Source organism: Geotrypetes seraphini, chromosome 19, assembly GCF_902459505.1.
Source record: "Geotrypetes seraphini chromosome 19, aGeoSer1.1, whole genome shotgun sequence".
NCBI lineage: Eukaryota > Metazoa > Chordata > Amphibia > Gymnophiona > Dermophiidae > Geotrypetes > Geotrypetes seraphini.
Window position 1 is genome coordinate 7,678,311 of NC_047102.1, and position 21,696 is coordinate 7,700,006.

The window sequence follows — 21,696 nt, forward strand, 5'->3', positions numbered from 1 at the left end:
CTGGCTCTGGCTCTCGAGGACCGGAATTGCCTACCCCTGGACTAGGAGGACACATGATGAAGTTACAGAGTAATACTTTTAAAACCAATCAGTGGAAATATTTCTTCACTCGGAGAATAATTAGTTATATTCATATGGTTTTTTTAGCCCGTCCTCCCAAACAAGCTCAGAACGGGTTACAATTCAGGTACTCGGGCATTTTCCCCATCTGCCCCAGCAGGCTCACAGTCCATGTAATGCACCTGGGGCAGTGGAAGATTAAGTGACTTGCCCAGGGCCACAAGGAACAGTGTGGGATTTGAACCCACAACCTCAGGGTGCTGTTGCTGTAGCTCTAACCACTGCACCAAACTCTCCTCCTGGAATGTGTTGCCAGAGGTTTTGGTAAGAGCGGTTAATGAGGCTGGTTTTAAGAAAGGTTTGGACAAATTCCTGGAGGAAAAAGTCCATAGTCTGCTGTTGAGACAGACATGGGAGAAACCACTGTTTGCCCTGGATCAGTGGCATGGAATGGGTTTTTGCCAGGTTTTTGTGGCTTGGATTGGCCTCCGTGAAAACAGTATACTGGGCTTGATGGACCATTGGTCTGACCCAGTAAGGATATTATGTGAGCCAATTATAGGACAGTCAAGCCATTGTGACATCATTGATGAGGTTGGCTCTCAGGCATTGGTGGAATGAGGCATTATGACATCAGAATCTCAGCTCTAGAGTGCTGCTACTATTTTGGTTTTTGCCAGGCTTGGATTTGCCACTGTTAGAAACAGGACACTGGGCTAGGCCCATTGGTCTGACCCAGTAAAGCTATTCTAATGTTCTTATGCTATCTTAGTTAGCTCTTTCCTGGAGGTACAAATAATTTTTATCGCAGTTGTAAGAAGGGAGTCTAATAATAAAACAATTATGCTCTGTCATGATGGAATGGAAACAAATCCCTTTCAAAAAGATAATTTTATAAGAAACAGGGTTTGATATATTAAAGATTTTACCAACGGTTACCCGCATTTTTGACCAATACTTTTTACGTATTCATATTCGTAAACAAAATATCAAATTTTTCCAGTATTTTGCATATAAGTCCAACATTTTTTTATTTTAGGACAGTCCTGACATTTTCAACTAGACGTGTTTGAGAAGCATCTCATTGCCACCTGCAGCCATAAGGGCTATTGTGGTGGTGGATAAGTGAGTATAGTAGGTTTAGGAGTTTTAGACGGCTCATCATACATTTTGAGAAGGTTATGGCAAGATATACATCTGGCACTGTTTATGTTCTTAGCGGTGCCTTCTAATATGTCCCAGGGTTCTGTCAGCATGTCTGTGTGGCTAGTCCACTAGAAAGCTGGCCCCTCCCAGATCCAAATGGGCTTCATTTGGACGTTTGTTGGATGGTATTGTGGTTGAAAATCCAGAGAGAAGGCTTCTGGTTCAGGCGCAGGACGCGCGTAGGAGCCCTTTCCCACGGCTTTGTGCGCTGCAGCACTCAAGGAGCCGGCCTGAAGATGCCGTGTTGATCGCACCATGGACCGGTGGCTGAAAAACACTGTCTTCTGCCCGATGGACATGTGGACCGGCAGAAAATTTCTGCGGACCGTCACCGGTCCATGGACCGGCGGTTGAAGAACACTGATTTAGAGGACATTCCTTGATGCAGCCATAAGACGAACCATGATTCACGTCGGACTCCAACTCTTAATTTCTATAGCACTGTTAGATATATGCAGCGCTATACATCAAACCATAGAAGAGACAGTCCCTGCTCAAAAGAGCTTACAATCTAGTCAAGACAGACAAATTAGACAAAAAGGCGCATCAATACACTGTGCTCAGGTGGGGTTATTACAGAGGGAAGGATAAGACAGATATTGGCGCTTAGAAGGTGGTTGGGAGTTTGGAATTGAAAGCGGCTTCCAAGAAGTGGGTTTTTGAGTTTGGATTTGAAGACTGCCAGAGATGGGAGCTTGACGTCCTGAGTCAGGCAGTTTATTCCAGGCCTACGGCGAGACCATAATGGACGCATTAGCATTTAGCACGCTAAAACGGCTAGCACGCCTTAGTAAAAGGAACCTTTAATCTTTTTTTTTTTTTTTTTTTTTTCTTAGGCGCTTTATTGTGATCCCGTTCAGGACAGAAAGTGAAAATTAAAGTGCCTAACGTATGTAGTTTTGTAAACCTCTGAATACTAGTTACCAGCGGTATATCATATAATAAATAAAATACAATACTCTTGGACCGGCAGTTTCTGTGCTGGTCCCATGTGGATGAAGAATGTCATCTGAGGGATGTGTAACTAGAAAAGCTTGGAAAATGTAGCCGTGTGCCCTGAAAACTGGCTGCCGCCTCTGCTCGTTCGATGGCGGACTGTGGAGATTTGCAGGAAAGCACAGAGAGGCGCTGTCTGACTGCCCTCAGTTCTTTTAAAGCTGCCAAGCGGAGGTGGCAGCCAGTTTGCAGAACGGCAGGGCTACTTGTAAGACTTTTAAAACCTTTCTGGTTAGGCACCTAAGGGGTTCGGCTTTTTGTGAATATTAGCCTCTAGGAAATTTATCCTAGTGACGTAATCTGATAGAAAATTGGTCCCCTGTGCCTGGCTAAAAGCATGTGCAGAGACCCACATCTTAAAGACAATCAAAGCTAAAAGCAACGAGGAAGCCAGCTGAGCCAATAGATGGCCAAAGCATAAAAGGAGTGTCAAGGGAGGACAAGATAATAGCAGGAAAACTAAATGAATTCTTTGTCTTGATCTTTCAGGAGGATGTTGAGATCATACCCGTACTGGAAACCTTAAAAAAATACTAAATGAAATAATTGTAAATCTAGAAGATGTAACAAATCAAATTGATCAGCTAAAGCAGAACAAATTCACCAAGACCAGGTGGTATTATTCACTGAAGAGTTCTACTGATCACCTGTTAACTAATAATCTCTGATCTAGAGAATGATACGGGGGAACACATTTTTCACCGTCCCCGCAGGAACTCAATTTCCCCGTTCCGTCCCCGCGAGTTTTGTCATCGTCCCTGTCCCTGCTCCATTCCCGCAAGCTCTGCCTTAAACGCACAAGCCTCAAACACTTATGATTTCAAAGTGTTTTGAGGCTTGTGCAGATGAGGACAGAGCTTAGGCATTGGTGGAATGAGGCCTTATGACATCACAATCTCAGCTCTGGAATGTTGCTACTCTTTGGGTTTCTGCCAGGTACTTGGGACCTGGGTTGGCCACTGTTGAAAACAGGATACTGGGCTTGATGGACTTTCGGTTTATCCCAGCATTCTTATGCTCTTCTCGACAGATCAGAGAAGTGTTTATCCAGTGGTTAAGTATATCAGGACATATAATTATTACCTTTCAGTAACTTGGACCAGTTTGGACCAGATTTCACGCAGAGCGCCTAATCAACGGCTGTCACAAAATGATATAAAGCTTTTTTTTTTTTTAAGTCTCTTTATCTCTGTTTTTCCTTCCCTGTGTTGTGTTGAGGACAGAAGTGAAAAAAAGCTAGAAGTGCTATAAAAGCATGTTGATATGCGTAATTCATTTTAAAAAAACATTTTTAATCTGCCAGTCTGGTAACGATCAACATTTATAAATAGAAAGTGACAAATTATGAAACACCCAGGGCGTTCTCTGAAACATCTGGTCCTGTTGAGGGGGTAGCCCCAGACTAAATAGTTCAATTTGCTGACTGGAGCTGTGTGTTTCTGATTCCTGCTTTTTTGCTTTTTCTCCCTCCCCTCACCTGTAGCTAAAACCAAATCAAAATGTGGGCCCACATTCTTCCCCTGTGTGAATGGCATTCACTGCATCATTGGACGCTTCCAGTGCAATGGATTTGAGGACTGTCCGGACGGCAGCGATGAAGACAATTGTAGTGAGTTTTTCACGTTCCGTTGCTGTGTTGGGTGGACTGTGGTCGGCAGTCGGGCTTCATGTTTTATCCCCTACTGATCCAGTCCTGGTTTTAGCCCCTGCCATGCTTAAGACTTGCAATCCTGCTCCACATAGTGAAACCGGAGCTATAAGCCCCCCCCATATACAGAAGAGCAGGGAGTGTCAAAGTCCCTCCTCGAGGGCCGCAATCCAGTCGGGTTTTCAGGATTTCCCCAATGAATATGCATGAGATCTATTAGCATACAATAAAAGCGGTGCGTGCAAATAGATCTCATGCATATTCATTGGGGAAATCCTGAAAACCCGACTGGATTGCGGCCCTCGAGGAGGGACTTTGACACCCCTGCAGTAGAGTAAAACCAGGACTGGCTGCTACTGAGCCAAAAAAATTGGAGCCAGCTGGCAGAGTGTAACCACTGGATGGAACCGTTATGAAAAGCTATAATTTTAATAGTAATGAGACTACTGCTGACCGTATTTCTGTACCTCCATCATTGGGAGTCTATTAAAGTGTGTATTTGACCATTGCTTTTAAACAGGCTCATTCCAAATTGAATCCTTGAGGGCCGCAAACAGGCCATGAATATGCATGAGAGAGATTTGTATATAGTGGACGTAGTTTGAATGCAGATCTCTCTTCTGGCATATTCACTGCATAGCCTACATAAAGTGGGCCCTGAGGACTGAAGTTGGGGTTCAGTGGCTTAGTAACTGGGGGGGGGGGGGGCGGTCCGCCCCGGATGCCATCTTGCTAAGGGTGCGGAACCTTCCTCCTCTCCGTCCCATCCCCCCGCTCCTCTCCTTGCTGTGCGCGCCCCGAACCTTTTTTACTTCCCTGGCGCGAGGTTGCAGCCTGCGTCGGCATGGGCGCTCTCTCTGTCGTCACTTCCAGCACGTCTGAGGACGAGCCGATACCGACATGGGCATGCTGCGCACGTCAGAGAAGGTTAAAATGGTTTCGGGGAAAGGGAAGGGGGCATGCACACGGCAGGGAGGGGGGGGGGAAGAGCCCTTACTACGCCACTTCTGGGGATGCCTATTTTTAAAGATATTAATATACCATTTGTTACACTTATGATATATATGCATCGACACCTGTGAACTGCATTACATGCTGGTCATATCCACCTTTTTTGGCTGGTGTTTCTGCCCTTCAAAGCTTATTCCTTCTTTCTCCAATATATGCCCTGGCACCATGTCAAAGACCCAAGGTTTGGGTCCCTTGTCCATCACAGATTATGGTAAGTCATTATCTTGGGGGAGGGAAGGAGAAGAGGGAGAGAACAGCTATATCGTCTTGGAGATACTCATCCCGGCCATGAAATAGCACAGTCAGCGTCAGAGGCGTTGGGACAAACAGGAGACCAAAAGTGCTCCATGTGACCTCCCAGAGGCGTGAGGAGGAGTGTCGGAGAGAAGAAACTGCTTTAGGAAGAAAGGCTAGTTAAAGTAACTTTCTTTGTACTAAACTTTAAAAATAAACAGGGTGTCCCCTAGAATGTCGTTTGAAAGAATAAGATCAACCCAGTCCTTGGGGGTCTACCCAGACAGCTGGACCTTCGAGATCTCCACCACGAGTAAACACGAGACTGATTTGCATACAGTGGGAGTTAGATTTGCAAGCACTATTTCAACGTGTGTTCACTGGGGGGTATCCTGAAAACCGAACTGGCTGGGTATCGGAACCCGCTGGTATTTTGAGCTTATCCCGTTGCTTTTAAAATCCTGTCAACATTTTTCGTGCTCTTTTCTTCCAGCAGCCAACCCCCTGCTCTGCTCCACAGCCCGCTTCCATTGTAAAAACGGGCTTTGTATCGACAAAAGCTTTGTGTGCGACGGCTACAACAACTGCCAGGATAACAGTGACGAGGAGAGCTGCGAGAACACTCCAAGTAAGCCATGTTTTTCTCACCGCACCTACTTGAAGACGGGGCACACTGAAGCCCACGCGTTCAAGGGCCAGTTTAGCACATCGCTGGCACTGGCAGGTTATTTTCTGTTTTGGATAACAGCTCTTGCCCGGTCTTTAATAGGCTGGTGCGGGATCTGTCCGCGCAAAGGAGATTTGCTGGAAACGACCCCTCTCCCCTCAACCACCATGCCTACACCCACACACGCCTTTTGGTATGGATCTCTCTGTGCCTCTTCAGCGCAAAAACTTAAGTACTATTAAATATTTCTATAGCGCTACCAGAGTAGGGTAGATGACAAAAGACATACGCAGTAGAATGAAACGCGTGCACTTTTTTTTACGATAAATATAATTAGCAGGACTAGGAAATGCTATTTTGTGCCGCATCATGATTATTCTCATTATGGTAGACTTGAATAATAACTTGTGTATCGTTTGGCAGACTGGTATAGTCCTTACGAATGGTTTCCCGTACCGCTGGTTCGGCTGGGGATTCCCTTTTCGCGTCGGTCGTTTCCTCAGCATCAGGAAAGTTCCAGGCTTTTCAGACACAACAGGCCGCAGGAGCTCCGATTCGACTCGAAAAGGGAATCCCCAGCCGAATTGGCAGTAAGGGAAACCATTCGTAAGGACTATACCAGTCTCCAAGCTAACAGAAAGAAAATTAGCAGGTAAGAACCTAATTTCTCCTTAGTGTTTTTATTTGATTGTGATTCTTGTATATTGTTTGTCTATTGAGTAGTGCCTAAGCTCTTCTGAGCAGGGACCGTGTCTTGAATGTTCTAATCTGCAGAGTTGCATATGTCTAGTAGCGCTATTGAAATGATAAGGGAGTAGTAGCCCGCTTAGATCACACGGATAATGCGGGATAGAAAGGCGATTAAATAAATATATGCGGCCATGCGCCAGAAAGACACTAAAACACAAAGGGTCGATGCCCAAAGCATTTTAACCTGCTAGAAATGACTCCTGACTGGTTAAATCGCCTTTTCAGGGCCAACTTGTCATTTTCAGCAGCACTTAACAGGTTATTCTTTCACTAAGCTTTGAGACTGAATTACTGTCTTTCTCTGAGCTTTGAGGTTGAGTCTTTCTTTCTCTTTATTCCTCCGACTTCTTCAGTTAATAATAATAATTTTATTTTTATCAACTGCCTAGTACTGTCGGCCTCTTTTACAAAGCCGTGCTAGCAGTTGCCGCACAGAAACAGCCCCGAAGCCCTTTAATTCTCTATGGGCTTCGGGGCCGTTAGCGCAGAGCAACCGTTTGATGCATAGGGTGGGGCCTAAGGCCCTGATTGACTCAAAAGCCAAGGCCCCTCCCTTTGGGGGGGGATACAAGGGGGAGGAGCCTAAGGCCCTGATTGGCTCAGTCAAGAAGGAGACAGGAAGTCATGCCGTTATTTTTCATATGGTCTGCCATACTGAGAGGAAGATTCTCTAATATTGGTGGCAAAATCCGACGGGCTGCTATCGCAGCCATAAATGTAATGATTTCGAAAAGACGAGTCAATCTCGAAAAAACGCACATGCACATGAGGGGTCTCCAAATTTACATAAGATGAGTCGCTGGTGATAGCAATCGGCATATGCGCAGAATAGACCACGATAAGAGGCGTGCATGTGCACTGTAGACACACATATCGTGTGTGTGACTTATTGGCGCTACATCGTCGTGTCAATCATAGGTTTTCCACCACTGTTGGATGAGGGGGAAGGGAGGGGAGGTGGAAGCGTCTGTTTTCAACAAGCGTGCATAAGACACACCTTTAATAAACGCACTCGAGAAACATGCTTTTGAGATCTTTTTCACCCCAAGCTACTCTAATTTATGTGAATGGTGTATTTTTTATTTTTTTTTCCAATGTTATGACGAGCCACAGCCAGAAATACACGCCTGAGACGTGCTTTGCATAGTGCTGGCACCCTGGACCAGCCAGTAATTTTTGGTCATCAAGAGCGTTTTAAATATTGATGAGCCCATTTTACTTTCACTTTAATATTTATGACCTCATTGTAATACATTTGCATGGCAGAGTCAGAGTCTGCTGTGAAGCTCAGAAAATACCGCGGTGAGCCATTCTGATAATCGGCCGGTAAAATACTGCCACCCTGGAACCAGTTTAGCGACCATCATGAAAGATATGAGTCAGTCCAAATGTCAAATGAGCCCAGCGTCCTTTTTACACCAGAGGCCAATCCAGGTCACAAATGGTTTGCGGGATTCCAAAAAGTAGTAAGATTCCATGCAGTGGCTTTCCTCAGGTCTGTGTGGTTTATAACTATTTATAGACTTTTCCTCCAGGAACTTTTTTTTCAACTTCAGCTATTGCTAATTGCTTTTACCGTATCATCCGGCAAGAGAGTCCAGAGCTTATATCACTTCTTTTGTGGACAAATTGAAGCGGTTTACAAAATAATTATGGATAAAGAAAACATTAAAATTGAACCGTAAGATTGACAGATAAGAAGAACCATTCGTGTGCTAGAAAAAAGACATTTTAAACGCTTCTGTCACCTGACTGTCCTACGCCAGGGCACCCTAAAAGGCCACAAGCCCCGTTAATTTTGAAACACCAATGCAAATAAATAGGATTTCAGCGAGGCCTTACATAAAATGAATGATTCTTCAGTTCTAAGTTACTGGGCAAGGAGTTCCAAAGTGTGTGTGGGGGGGGGGGGGGCCCAAGAAACAGAAAGCAGTTGATTTTGATTGTGTTGGTTCCCAGTGAGATTTGAACGAATGGGCAGAACTAACCTCTTGTCCATAAGAGAGCAGAGGGTATGTAAAGGAGTGTATGGTATTGTCAAAGAAGATAAATATAATGTTTTGGGGTTTGTTTGTTTTTTTCTTTTGACTATAGTGCACTTTTTCAAAGGTTAAACAATCGATCCACAGGTTTGCCCATTCGGTTTTACTCAAGATTTTATAGACTTCTATCGTATCGTCCCCCTCGCTTGTCTCACCTCCAGGCTGAAGAACCTTAAACCTGTTTGGCCTTTCTGCCAGAGAGTCATTCCGTCACCTTTATTGTTTTGGTCGTGTTACCACTGCACGACTGCTCTCGGCAGGAAGCATCATTTTTTTGTGCTGGAGGTCCCCAGTGACCTAGTGCTGGTCTGGCGCTGACAGCTTTAAGGCCCAGCTCTTCAGGAGACTAGAGTGGATGCATCCTCTATGCATTAATCTGTTGGGTTGGTGCCATCACGCTGGTGTTGTCATGGCAATCCGGGCTTGGAAGTCAACGGCAGGAGCATGAGAAAAGAGCTGTGTTTTATGGGCGAGTTCCTTTCTTCTGGCAAGGCTGAATAAAAAGGCTTTGAAATGTCACTAGAAAAAAAAAAAAAAAGAGGTCCGTTTCTCTTGTGTAAGTGATTCCAGTCAGCATGGTAGATCCCGAAGTACATGGAGAGAGAGAGACACGGAGGAGACTCTCTTTATTGCAAATTATAACTAATCAAAATCTTGACCCGTGGCATGAATTTTGAACAATTGTTTGTTTGTTTTTATAGCTAGGATGACCATATGGCTCCCAATTACAGAAAGGATGCATGGGAACTAAAACATCTACAGAGAAGAGCAGTAGAAACGATAAACGAGCAAGTTGGAAGTGAGATGACAAAAGGGACTTGGTAGAGATTTATAAAATCATGAATAGAGTGGAAATGAGCAACTTGGGAACGGTTGCTTAACATTTCAAATAGAGCCAGGGCTAGAGAACATGCAACGAGACCAACAAGTAGCAGATTTAAACCAGATTGGAGAAAGTGTTTTTCAGTTAGCAAACGCTCTGGAATCTGTTGCCAGTGGATATGATAAAAGCAGCTAGGCCTGGATTCTATATAAAAGGCGCCTAGCATCGCTTACGTTGAACCGTAGGGTGCCGCTCAGCACGGTTGTAAACCATGCCTAGCAGCGCCTAAACCTATTCGCTACCTCCCCCACCCACGCCTACTGTTTGAGACAGGCATTGTTAGGCATCCATACGCGTGAGAGGGCGCCTCCACTTAGGCGTTTGCTAGGTGTCTTGAGATTTGGGCGCCAAACTCTTAAATTATTTAATTAATGTCTATTTTTGATTGACTGAAAACTGGCGCAATCAATTACCACACCAATTAGGCCAATTTTTTAAAAAAAGTTAAGTCATAGATCCCGAACTTAGGGGCTACCAAGTGGCTGCAATTAGGGTGCCTTATGTAGGCGCCGTTTGTAGAATATGGCCCTTAGTATGTCTGGGTTTAAAAATGGTTTGGACGAATTCCTGGAGGAAAAGTCTATAAGGTAGACTTGGAGAAAACCACTGGTTATCTGAAGGGGAGGGGGTTTAAGCAGAATTAGATCTAGCTGCCTTTTAGGATTCTGCTAGGGACTTGGATTGGTCACTCTAGAAACATCTGGGTTTAAAAATGGTTTGGACAAGTTCCTGGAGGAAAAGTCTATAAGGTAGACTTGGAGAAAACCACTGGTTATCTGAGGGGGAGAGGGGGGCTAAGCAGCATCAAATCTAGCTGCCTTTTAGGATTCTACTAGGTACTTGTGTATGTTCACTTGTAGACCGTTCTGAGCTACTGAGAGGACGGGATAAAAATCTAAATAAATAAATACTTGTGACCTGGATTTGCCACTCTAGAAACATCAGGATGGTTTACAAACAGTTTAAATAAAATTGAAATATGAAAAAAACAAAAATACCTGTAGCCTAAAGGACAAACCGAGTCCCAAGGTCGATGGACTAGGATCAGTCCCGAAAGCTTTCGAACAATAATAGACCTTCAGAGCCCCCTTAAACAGGACAAAGATATTTCAGAATGAAGGTTTCTAGGAACTGAATTCCAAAGCACAGGAGCCGAGATAGAAAAGGCAGAATTCCGAGTGCTCTCGCGTCGAGCTCCAATGAGGGAGGGATAAAAAAAAAAGTAGATTATCCTTGGTCTGACCCAATGTGGAGAACGTATGCTCTTAATAGAGATGTGGAATTTATCTTAGCATGTGGTCAAGGCTTCTAGCATAGCTAGATTGAAAAGAGAAAGACAAGTTCTAGAAAAACTGTTCATAAATAGTTATTATGTGGATAGAAAGGCATCACTTAACCCTTCAAGTTTCAGGTTTATTTAAAATATGATTGATCGCCACAGTTTATAATAATATACAGGCGAACAAAAGTTCATATAGCAAATACACGACTTTCAGGACAGACAGAACCGGTACCGGAAGTGGGATAGAAATACAATAATTGGAGGCAAATGAGACAATCAAGGAAAATTAAAAAGGAAGGGTTTTTTTGGATTTGTTTTTGGTTTTTACAAAAGGAGGGATTTGGGGTTTTGTTTTGTTGTTTTTTACGATGTCTAGCAGTCAAAAGCATTTTTAAAAAGAAAGCATTTCAACTGACTCTTAAATCTGTCAGTATTTCTATCTTCCCTTATGTAGATTGGCAAGGAATTCCACAATTAGGGGGCCAGTTACTTCCTGATGACCCAGACCATGGTCAGAGACCGGAAGCTGGGCTCATTGGACCTTTGGTATGACCCAGTATTGACTGGTGCATCTTTATAATTCTTATGGGATCGCTGATTCAGTTCTGGTCTTAACCCATCGTGTAAATAGATTTATAGTTCCAAATTTCCAGTAAAAGGTTGAGGACTGGACTGGACTATCCTAGGGTGTGGTGCAACGTTTTCATAACACCATGGTGGATGCAGAATTGCATAGTCAGATAGGTAGATTTGTGGGAGGGAGGAGGGAGAGAGCTTCTTTATTACAAGTGACAGCTTAGTAAAGCCTTCTCCCTTTCATCTAGAGCTGCTTATAGTATAGTTCTGCATCGCCTATAACAGGCCCTCTTCGGTATTTGTGGTTCTGTCCCTGTTCATTACAAACGGAGATCACTGTGCCGAATATGACTTGAACGAAACAGCCAGCGAGATAAACAAAGAGACAGCTTGATACAGCTTACAACAGCCAGCAAAGACACGTCACCGCCTAAACCCATTATTTCCATGACAAGATTGGACTGCCTGGTTGAACAGAATATACGAAAACACGTTCTCATTATTTTAAACACGTTCTCTATAAACGCTTGTATTATGTCCTTTCCTTGTGCCCGACAATCTGAAACAAGGTGGTTTTTTTGCATAGGTGAACCAGAACAGGGGCTGTTGTGTGGGGTGGGCAAACAGGGTGACTGCCTAGACTGCCAATTTGGGGGAGAGAGTGGGAGGGAAGAGAGTGTCATAGTCACTCTGGGCGTTAGCAATTTGTTGAAGGAGAGAGAGGAATCTAAGATGACCCCAAGTTCGTGAGCTGATAAGAGGGGAAGAGAGTGTTGTCCATAGAAATAGAGAATGGGGGAAGGGGGTTTAGGTGGAAAGATATCAGTTATAGATGGTGGTGAGACACCCGAGTAGGCAGGCCTGAATTCCTGAAGAGATAATCTGGTATAGAGAGGTAGATCTGGGAGTCAGTAGCATAGAGGTGATTCTGAAAACTAGGGAAGGAGATCATACACTGAGGGAGTGGGTATATATGGAGAAAAGGAGAGGTCACAAGACAGAGCCTTGGGGTGCACCAATTGATAGTGGGATAGCAGTGGAGGAGGAAAGTATAGTGGAAGAGAGAACAGAACCCTGGAATCCCAGTGAGGACTGCATATCGATAGGTGGTGTCAAAAGCAGCAGATAGATCGAGAAGGACGAAGATAGAGTAGAGGCCTTTGGATCTAGTCAGGGACAGGTCATTGGAGACTTCAGCAAGGTCAGTTTCTGTGATATGCAGTGGGCGAAAGCCTGATCGAAGCGGGTCAAGAATAGCTTGAGATGAAAGGAAGTCCAGGCAGCTTGGGTAAGAAGGGGAGGAGGGAGATGGAGCATGTGGGGGGGTCTAAGTGAGGGGTTTTTTTTTGAGGAGAGTTATAACTACGGCATGTTTGAAGACATTGCAGGTTTTTTTTCTGTTTTTATTAAACTTGCTATAATGTCTTTCAGGCAGGGTTACCAGATTTTCCCGAAGGAAAATCCGGACCCATGGCCACGCCCACAGGCTTGCCCCGTTCCGTCCCATTTTGCCCCACCTCCCCAGACGGTGTCTGCCCCTTCCCGATGCAATTTTTACGGGAAGCTTTTCAAACCCCAGACTAAGCGCCGGGTTTAGAAATGCTGCTGGACCCCCGGACACGTCCTCGACAAGGAGAACGGGTCCGGGGAAATCCGGACGTCTGGTATCCCTACTTTCAGGAGATCTCAACAAAAGTGTTTACAATCATAAATAAAAGAAAAGGATTGGCAGGAGAGCAGACAACACTTCCCTACAGTTCATTCATCTGTGTGGTGTTTGTGCCAGCCATTTGCTTTTTGCATGGTCGCTTTTAAATTGGTCGATTTCGTTCAATCTAGGGGGGTTTTTCCCCCTATTGCCACCAAAGTCCTTTGTTTTTTGGGTCCGTCCCTCCTTTGCTAGTGTCACTGCTTCCTTCTCCTGTGCAGTCACAGATCAGCAAACAGGTTTGGGTGATTAGACGGTGACCAGATGCAAGGGATCTGGTTTCTGTTTGAATTTTGATTGTGTTTCTATGTCAGTTTTGCAATCGGATGCAAAGCTGAGTATTACAGGGAAAATAACTTAATTTGCAAGTCATTGGCTCCATTTCACGGAGCCAGTGTGCTCTGGTTGCATTTCAGCAGAGGGTTGCCAGTTGGCTGTCACTAAGGATTCACTGAACCAGTCCTGCCTTAGCCCAGTGCCGCTATGGACTTGACAGTCTTTCTGTTCATAAATGGATGTAGTGAAACCAAATCTGGACTTGACTCTTTCTTCGCTGAAATCACGCAGCTGGGTGGTAATCCACTTTCAACAACAGCCACCCCTTCTAGGAACATGCCTGTCTTGTTCCCAGCTCTGGTTAACCTAGTGTGCTTCAGCTGGGGTTCCACAAGCATCTTTAAAAGGTTCTGTGAAATTATATATACCTTGGGTGGGTCAGAGGAGAGGGATTCAGCAGGATTTCACAATGTGTTATACAATATTTTTATTATCGTGATTGCTATTGCATATGCTTGGCCAAAAAAAGGTTGAAATCATTGCATTAACCAGTCTGGTTTTCACCAAATCCCTATTGAATATACATGAAGTATACGTACGTAGGATGCCTTTCAATGAATAAATTAACATGTCTCTTTTGACTTGATATTCAGACAGGCGGATCAGTAATGCTGCCCCTTGCAGATGTGTAAGGAGTTGCATGCATTATTTCTTAACAGCTCCATTGGGACTAGCCACAGGGCTATTAGATGGTACCATACCATTTGGAACACAGTCCTGTGTTCTAAACTGCTATACCTAAATATTTGGAGATTTACAGACCTACAGCTGTCATTTTAAGGGACAGGACTTCAAATCCTAAAACACCAAGGAACGGGAGTTCACAAGATGGAATAATCCATAGCGCCTCACTGGTTGAAATCAAATGGCAAGGCAGGCAGAAAAGTTGGGGAGTTTTAATATGGATCTGGCAGTTTCCTCTTGCTCTCTTTGGGATTCCAGTTAGTGATGGTTTTACCACTAGGTGGACTGAGGTGGCAGAATTTGGTGGCACAGCAGGAAAGGAGCACTTCAAATCCACTGTCAGCATGGTGTGAGGCCTTCTAGTTGGCTTCTGGCCTGAATGGAGTTAGGGCGGGGTGTGATGGGAGATCTTCCAAGGAGGAAGAGAACAGGGGAGATGCTGGACACTGGAGGAGGAAGTGATGAGGCAGAGATGCTTGACACAGGAGAGTAAGGAGGGTAAGCTGAGATGCTGGATATCTTGGGGGAGGGTATAGAGAAGAATGATGGGAGATGCTGGATCCCTCAAGGGGCTAGGAAGGAAAAAGAGAGATGCTGGCCACCCACAGGAGGCTAAAAAGGAGTAGATATTGGCTAACTTGGAGGGGGAGACTGGAGAAGGGGAAATGTTTGCCACATAAGGGAGGAGAAGGATAAATTTTGGGCAACAGTGGAGGAGCAGGTGGCACCTTGAGCCACCTTTGGGGATTGAGGGGAGGTTTGGGAGACAGAGCTGAAGGCTCACATAAAGCATCAGAAACTGTTCTTCCAACTAACTTTAGCCTAATCATTGTAGGAACAATCAGCTATGAGCCACACCCGCCTTGCTCCTCCTCCAATGCTGGACCCTACATGGGCGACAAGATCTCACTGTCCTATGTTAACTGACATCTCCCAAAGTCTTTGAACACCATCTCTGAAGCACCCCAGCTGATTTGGAATTGAATTGGTGACCTTCTGCATAGCAATGCATAGAACTACTACTGAGCCCCCCAGGCTGGTCTTTGGTTAACCCATCCTAATGATAAATTCAACATTTATTTGAACTATTACTACAGAGTATGGGACACATGGGCCTAAAATGATCAGCAAATGATATTTGGGTGGTTTGCTTCCTGGGGCCAAAGGTGAAGTGACTGGATTCCTCTTTTGGCCCTATAAGTACTTGCTAGCGAATGTGGTTGACTTTTTGAGAGCTGCTTTCTGATTTGCAGCTGGGGAGGTTCACTCTTGATCTCAATACTGGATTTGAACATTGGAAATCATTGATTGCCCGGCATCCCATTATATCTATTTTTTTTTTTGTTCAGTGATTTCTCTGAGTTCTGATAAAAGTGAGTGAAGAAAAAAAGACAAGGCCAGGGAGCACTGAAATGGGGTGCACCATAGTGGATAGATCTTCAAACTGAGGTTTCTATTTTGACTGGCAGACTGAGCCAAATCTGTGTTCTTCCAAGGCGCGGCAAAGGGGGTGAATTCTATATTACTTCCCTAGATAATCTCCCTGCAGAAAGACATGTTGTACGTGAGTGGCAGAGGAAGATAGCAGCACTTGGGCTTTTGATCTACTTCTGGAGAGCAATTAATTCTCATTTTGGAGCTAGTCTGCATTTACATTTGCATCGAGCATGTCATGTGTCTGTGGGGCGCCTTCTTCCTCCCCTCTCCCGTTGCTATTCTGGCAGAATACGTGTTTAGATATAGGTCTGAGGTTTCATGTAACCGCTGGGCTGTAGCTCTTGTCCGTTAATGAGATGAGCTGTGACCAGAGGACAAAATCCTCTGTTTAAAAAATATATATCTACGCAGGTCTTAACCTATGAAGCTTTTAACAAAGACCTCCTTGTCTCGTCAATACTAATTTAGATCTGCCTTTTCCTTGCTTGTTTGCTTTGTCTGTTCTGTTCAAACACGTATAATCCGGTGTTCTTTTGTATTTCCAGAGCAATGTTAGAACACAGCAGACCGCATATTAAAGTGAAATCCCTTCGCTGCCCCCTACGGGTGTATAGTTCGACAGTATAGCACATCTTCCTCCAGAGAGCAGAGAGAACAGCTGTTTGATGTCTAGATTTTCTTATTCTTTGCGTTACACACCCTCCGCGCCTTTATATCAGTGTCCCCGCAAACTGTGTCGAGCCGCAGCACACTGAATGCATTGCCCGCGGCTTGAGGCATCCGGAAGGGCGTCCGAGCGACGATGTCGGTCGCATGCACGAAGGCCACCAGTGGGGGGGGGGGGGTGCTGGCGGGGAAGAGGCGCAGAAAGGAGAGGCCCCACACCATCCAAGAGGAAGAATGTTCTATCCTAGGATCAGACAGGGACATCTTTGCCGCCGGGCCGGCCTCGTGGCTCACTTTTATGCGCGCTTGGGTCTCCTTGAGCAATTTGCAGCACCCTGCTTAATAATTGTGGAAGAGATACTGTGTATAAACAGGGCAAAATGACAAAATCCTGGGAAAACTAATATTGCATGCTTTAATATTAAATGCAATAACCCTAGTAATATCCAGAGATTCTTCAGAAAATTTATGCTCATCATTTGCTGCAAAATATGAAAGGCAAACCTCCCACTGCTCTTGTCATATTTATGCCTCCCAATTTTGTTGGCGAACGCAGATGAAGGACAAACGCTGAATAATAATGCTGTGGAATCCTGCAAGAGGGCATTTGGAGTGCTGTACTGTGGAAGACGGATCCGTGAGCTCGGGAGCATCATCTCCAGTGCCGTTGCTGGGGGATTGTTTATATGCCCTAGTTAAGATCGACTCCCCGACTCCTCTGCAGCATCTTTCTATCCCTTCCGCCCCCTTGAGACCGACGTACCTCCGCTCTGAGGCCTTCAAAACCGCCGGCGGCAGCAGCGCTCTGAATGGACTGCTTCACGGCCTTCCCTCTGTCACATCACTGACCGTTCTGGGCTCCTTGAGGAGGACAGGATATAAATCAAATAAATAAAAGCCCAGTGTGCATGTTGCAAGCCACGAGGAAAAAAATGTTTCTTTATTTTTCCCTAAGGGAGCGGGTCGGGAGAGGGGGGGAGAATAGGTGTGACAGCACAGATCAGTAAACATAGCCACAAACAATTCATATCCGGCACAATTACTACATGCTAGGCAGTTTACAAAATATAACATCCATAAATTCATCCTAGACAATAAAACCATAAAATATAACCTCCCAATCTCCCTCTACAAACCATACATTGCCGGCAGGAGGGATATCCAGTCCCTCCTGCCTGAACTCCTTCCTCCGCCCCTGGGACATCGCCAGCAGGAGGGATGCCCGGTCCTAAAAGCAGGTCTATCTTGGCCTGACTAAGTCCATGGTGACGAACTTTAAACTGGAAATTCAATGCTGGTAGCCAAGTATGGCCCTGGAATTGAATTAATAGGATCTCTGTAGACCACGGGAGGTAGCCAAGCTGTTTTCCACGGTCTCCATATTGGGCCCAATAAAAGAAAGATTTCTGTGCAGTTTTTAAACTTGTCAACTTTTGTGCAAAGTCTGCTGGTACACTTTACCTGTGGGTATTGAATATACTTTCCCTTTTTATATGGGGAAATAATGCTTGGATTTCAGGATCCAGTCTCTGCCTGTTATTTTCCAGTCCTGTCTAAAACATGCCCTTGGAACACCTTCCCCAAAACGTTAATAAGCGTTGTATAATAATATAATATTTCAGACATAATTATTGCACCAGGGATTAGCTTGCTTCTGCCTAAGCAATGCCTCAATGGGGAAGATATGATAGAGGTCTATAAAATAAAATTGTGAGGAAATTGGAAAGGGTAAATGCAAATCACTTGCTTACTCTTTCAAAAAGCAGAGACTGGGTAACTTGCCAAGAAGTTGCTAAGTTGTATATTTAAAACTAATCAGAAACCAAACATTTTGTTTTTACTCAGTGCACAATTGATCTCTGAAATTTATTGCCAGAGGATGTTTAGACAAAGGCAGTCATTCGTATGTTCACATGTTCCTGGAGGAAAAGTCCCAGTTTTTCCAATCTCTCAGCGTATGAAAGGTTTTCCATCCCTTTTAGCGACACGTCTGATAAAAGGGATGGAAAACCTTTCATACGCTGAGAGATTGGAAAAACTGGGACTTTTTTCCCTGGAGAAGAGAAGACTTAGAGGGGATATGATAGAGACTTACAAGATCATGAAGGGCATAGAGAGAGTAGAGAGGGACAGATTCTTCACACTTTCAAAAAATAAAAGAACAAGAGGGCATTCAGAAAAGTTGAAAGGGGACAGATTCAGAACGAATGCTAGGAAGTTCTTCTTTACCCAGCGTGTGGTGGACACCTGGAATGCGCTTCCAGAGGGCGTGATAGGGCAGAGTACGGTACTGGGGTTCAAGAGGGAATTGGACAACTTTCTGCTGGAAAAGGGGATAGAGGGGTAGAGATAGAGGATTACTGCACAGGTCCTGGACCTGTTGGACCGCCGCGTGAGCGGACTGCTGGGCACGATGGACCTCAGGTCTGACCCAGTAGAGGCATTTCTTATGTTCTTATGTTCCATAAACCATTGTTAAGGTAACCTGAGGAAATCCTCTGCTTATCATGGGGATAGGTAACATGGAATCTTTCTGCTTTGGGGATCTAGCCACGTACTTGCGGCCTGGATTGGCTACAGTTGAAAGCAAGATCCTGGGCTTGCTGGACCTTTAGTCTGACTCAATATGGTGATTTTTATGTTATTATTTACTTTTAATGTATGATACTTGCCACAGGGACAATTGTGCATTTTATTCCATTAGTAAATGACCCCCCCCCCCCCCAAAGTGCATTCCCTCGGAGAATAGTTAAGCTCTGGAACACATTGCCAAAGGTTCTGGTGAGAGCGGATAGCACACCTGGGTTTAAGAAAGGTTTGGACAATTTCCTGGAGGAAAAGTCCATAGTCTGTTATTGAGAAAGACCTGGGGGAAGTCACTGCTTACCCTGGATCGGTAGCATGGAATGTTGCTACTCTAGGGATTCCGGAATCTTGCTACTCTTTAGGATTCTGGAATGTTGCTTCTCCTTGGGTTTTGGCCAGGTACTAGGGACCTGGATTGGCCACCGTGGGAACGGGCTACTGGGCTTTATGGACCTTTGGTCTGACCCAGTATGGCTATTCTTATGTTCTTATGTTATGCACTAGAAATGGCTAAAACAAGAAAACATTTTAATGGTGGGAGTAGGGGAGAGAAATGCTGAATACTGTGATGTTAAAACCGAAACCTTTGAAGCAGAAATCTAACACAATTTTGTGTGTGTGGCTATATATAGAACTTCACAGTATTGCGGTATATAAGCTGTTATTATTATTATTATTATTATTATATTCACCATGTTCTCTTAGGCTTCATGATTGTTGCTGTTGGCCAGGTCTCGTTGTATCTGGATAAGTAGAACCGACATTTCAGCCATCGTGCTGTGGCTTTCTTCAGGGGATGCTGTAAGGTCTGCAGTTTATCTTCATATATAGTGGGTCCACTGACCTGACTGAGAACAGGGAGGATCTTTGGTCATGAATTTGAATTTTGGCGGGAGAGTTTGCTGGTCACAAATTTGAAACTTGACGGGAAAGCTTGTTGGTCTCAGATTTGAATTTTGGCGGGAAAGTTCGTTGGTGACACAAATTTGAATTTTGTTGGGAATGTCCATTGGACACAATTTTAAATTCTGGTGGGGAAGTCTCTGTTGGCTGAGAAGAATCAAAGAGGCAATAGAAGATAGCAAGACACCCCAGTGGCTTCAGTGGAGATAAAGGCCTCTCCATAAACAAAACATGGCAACTGCTCATCCAAAAGAAATTCAGCGTAAAAGGGACTGGGGCCGAGGACAAACGCCTTCTCCCTCCATCTAAAAATTTCCACCCCCTTTTTTTGTTCTGACAGAATTTTTTTTTTTAAAACATGACCGCAGACTTTCCCGCCAGAATTTAAAATTGTGTCCAACGGACATTCCCACCAAAATTTCTGTTACCAACGGATTTCCAACCAAAATTCAAATTTGAAACCAACAAGCTTTCCCGCCACATTTCAGATTCGTGACCAACGGTCCTCCCTGTTCTCAATCAGGTCAGTGGACTCACTATATATAAAGACAAACTGCAGACTTCACAGCATACGTTGAAGAAAGCCACAGCATAATGGCTGAAACGTCGGTTCTACCTACCCAGACATGGAAAGACCTGGACAAAGCAACAATCATATATTCGCCATTTCTGTCAAGATGTTTGACACCATTCAGAGCACTACAAATTAGAGAATAACATGGGGACAAATTTTTCCTGCCCCCGCGGGAACCCATTTTCCCATCCCATCCCAGTGAGTTCTTTTCCTGCCTCTGCCCCATTCCTGCAAGATCCGTCTTCATCTGCACAAGCCTCAAACCCTTTCAAATCCTAAGTAGCAACATTCTAGAGCTCAGATTGTGATGTCATAATGCCTCATCCCACCAATGCCTAAGCTCCGTCCTCATCTGCACAAGCCTCGAACCCTTTCAAATCCTAAGTAGCAACATTCTAGAGCTCAGATTGTGATGTCATAATGCCTCATCCCACCAATGCCTAAGCTCCGTCCTCATCTGCACAAGCCTCAAACCCTTTAAAGTCATAAGTAGCAACATTCTAGAGCTCAGATTGTGATGTCATAATGCCTCATCCCACCAATGCCTAAGCTCCGTCCTCATCTGCACAAGCCTCAAACCCTTTAAAGTCATAAGTAGCAACATTCTAGAGCTCAGATAGTGATGTCATAATGCCTCATTCCACCAATGCCTAAGCTCCGTCCTCGTCTGCACGAGCCTCGAACCCTTAAAAATCCTAAGTGTTCGAGGCTTGTGCGGTGAAGGCAGAGCTTACAGGAATGGGGCAGGGACAAAACCTGCGGGGACGAGACAGGGAAACTGAGTTCCTGCGGGGACAAATTTGTCCCCGCGTCATTCTCTACTCCAAATGCTCTGGGGCAGCTTCTCGTGAGCCCCCCACCCCCGTTGTTAAATTTACCTTTTTCTCTTTGAGTTTTCCTGCCTCCTAGGTGCGGAGCTTCTGCAGACTCTCCGTGCAGCTGGGTGACAGATGAAGGGAACTAAATTGTTTTTCTTTGAACAAACTGTATTAATTACAATGTTTCCCACTGGGCTTGCTGTTTGCCTACTGCATTAATATTCACTTTACAACCTACAGACTCTTGAACTTGGGATTACTGGAGCTCAGAGATGCGTTCTACACTACAGATGTGCAGCTGTAAACCCAGGCATGCCCTTTCTGTGTCTGTACTGCCTTTGTCATTAACATTTAAGGGGGGGGGGGGGGAAGTGACATGAATAATTCAAGTTTCAAGTTTATTAGGATTTGATATACCGCCTATCAAGGTTATCTAAGCGGTTTTTCCAATCAGGTACTCAAGCATTTTCCCTCTCTGTCCCGATGGGCTCACAATCTATCTAACCTGTGGCTATGGAGGACTGAGTGACTTGCCCAGGGTCACAAGGAGCAGCACGGGGTTTGAACCCACAGCCCCAGGGTGCTGAGGCTGTAGATCCAACAAGTTTCAAGTTTATTTAGATTTAATG

The 21,696-nt window shown here is 44.7% G+C and overlaps 1 protein-coding gene across 3 annotated transcripts in view; it reads left to right on the top strand.

The window, feature by feature from the left end:
- The window catches only part of LDLRAD3 (low density lipoprotein receptor class A domain containing 3), a 62,530-nt gene that overhangs the window by 27,258 nt on the left and 13,576 nt on the right, over nt 1-21,696 (top strand). For 2 of the 3 annotated variants that reach the window (XM_033928858.1, XM_033928856.1), the window contains 2 exons: nt 3,746-3,871; nt 5,649-5,783. In XM_033928858.1, coding sequence (XP_033784749.1) covers nt 3,746-3,871; nt 5,649-5,783 — 261 coding nt within the window. The remainder of the gene's footprint in view (nt 1-3,745; nt 3,872-5,648; nt 5,784-21,696) is intronic. The other variant, XM_033928857.1, reaches the window with a different exon arrangement.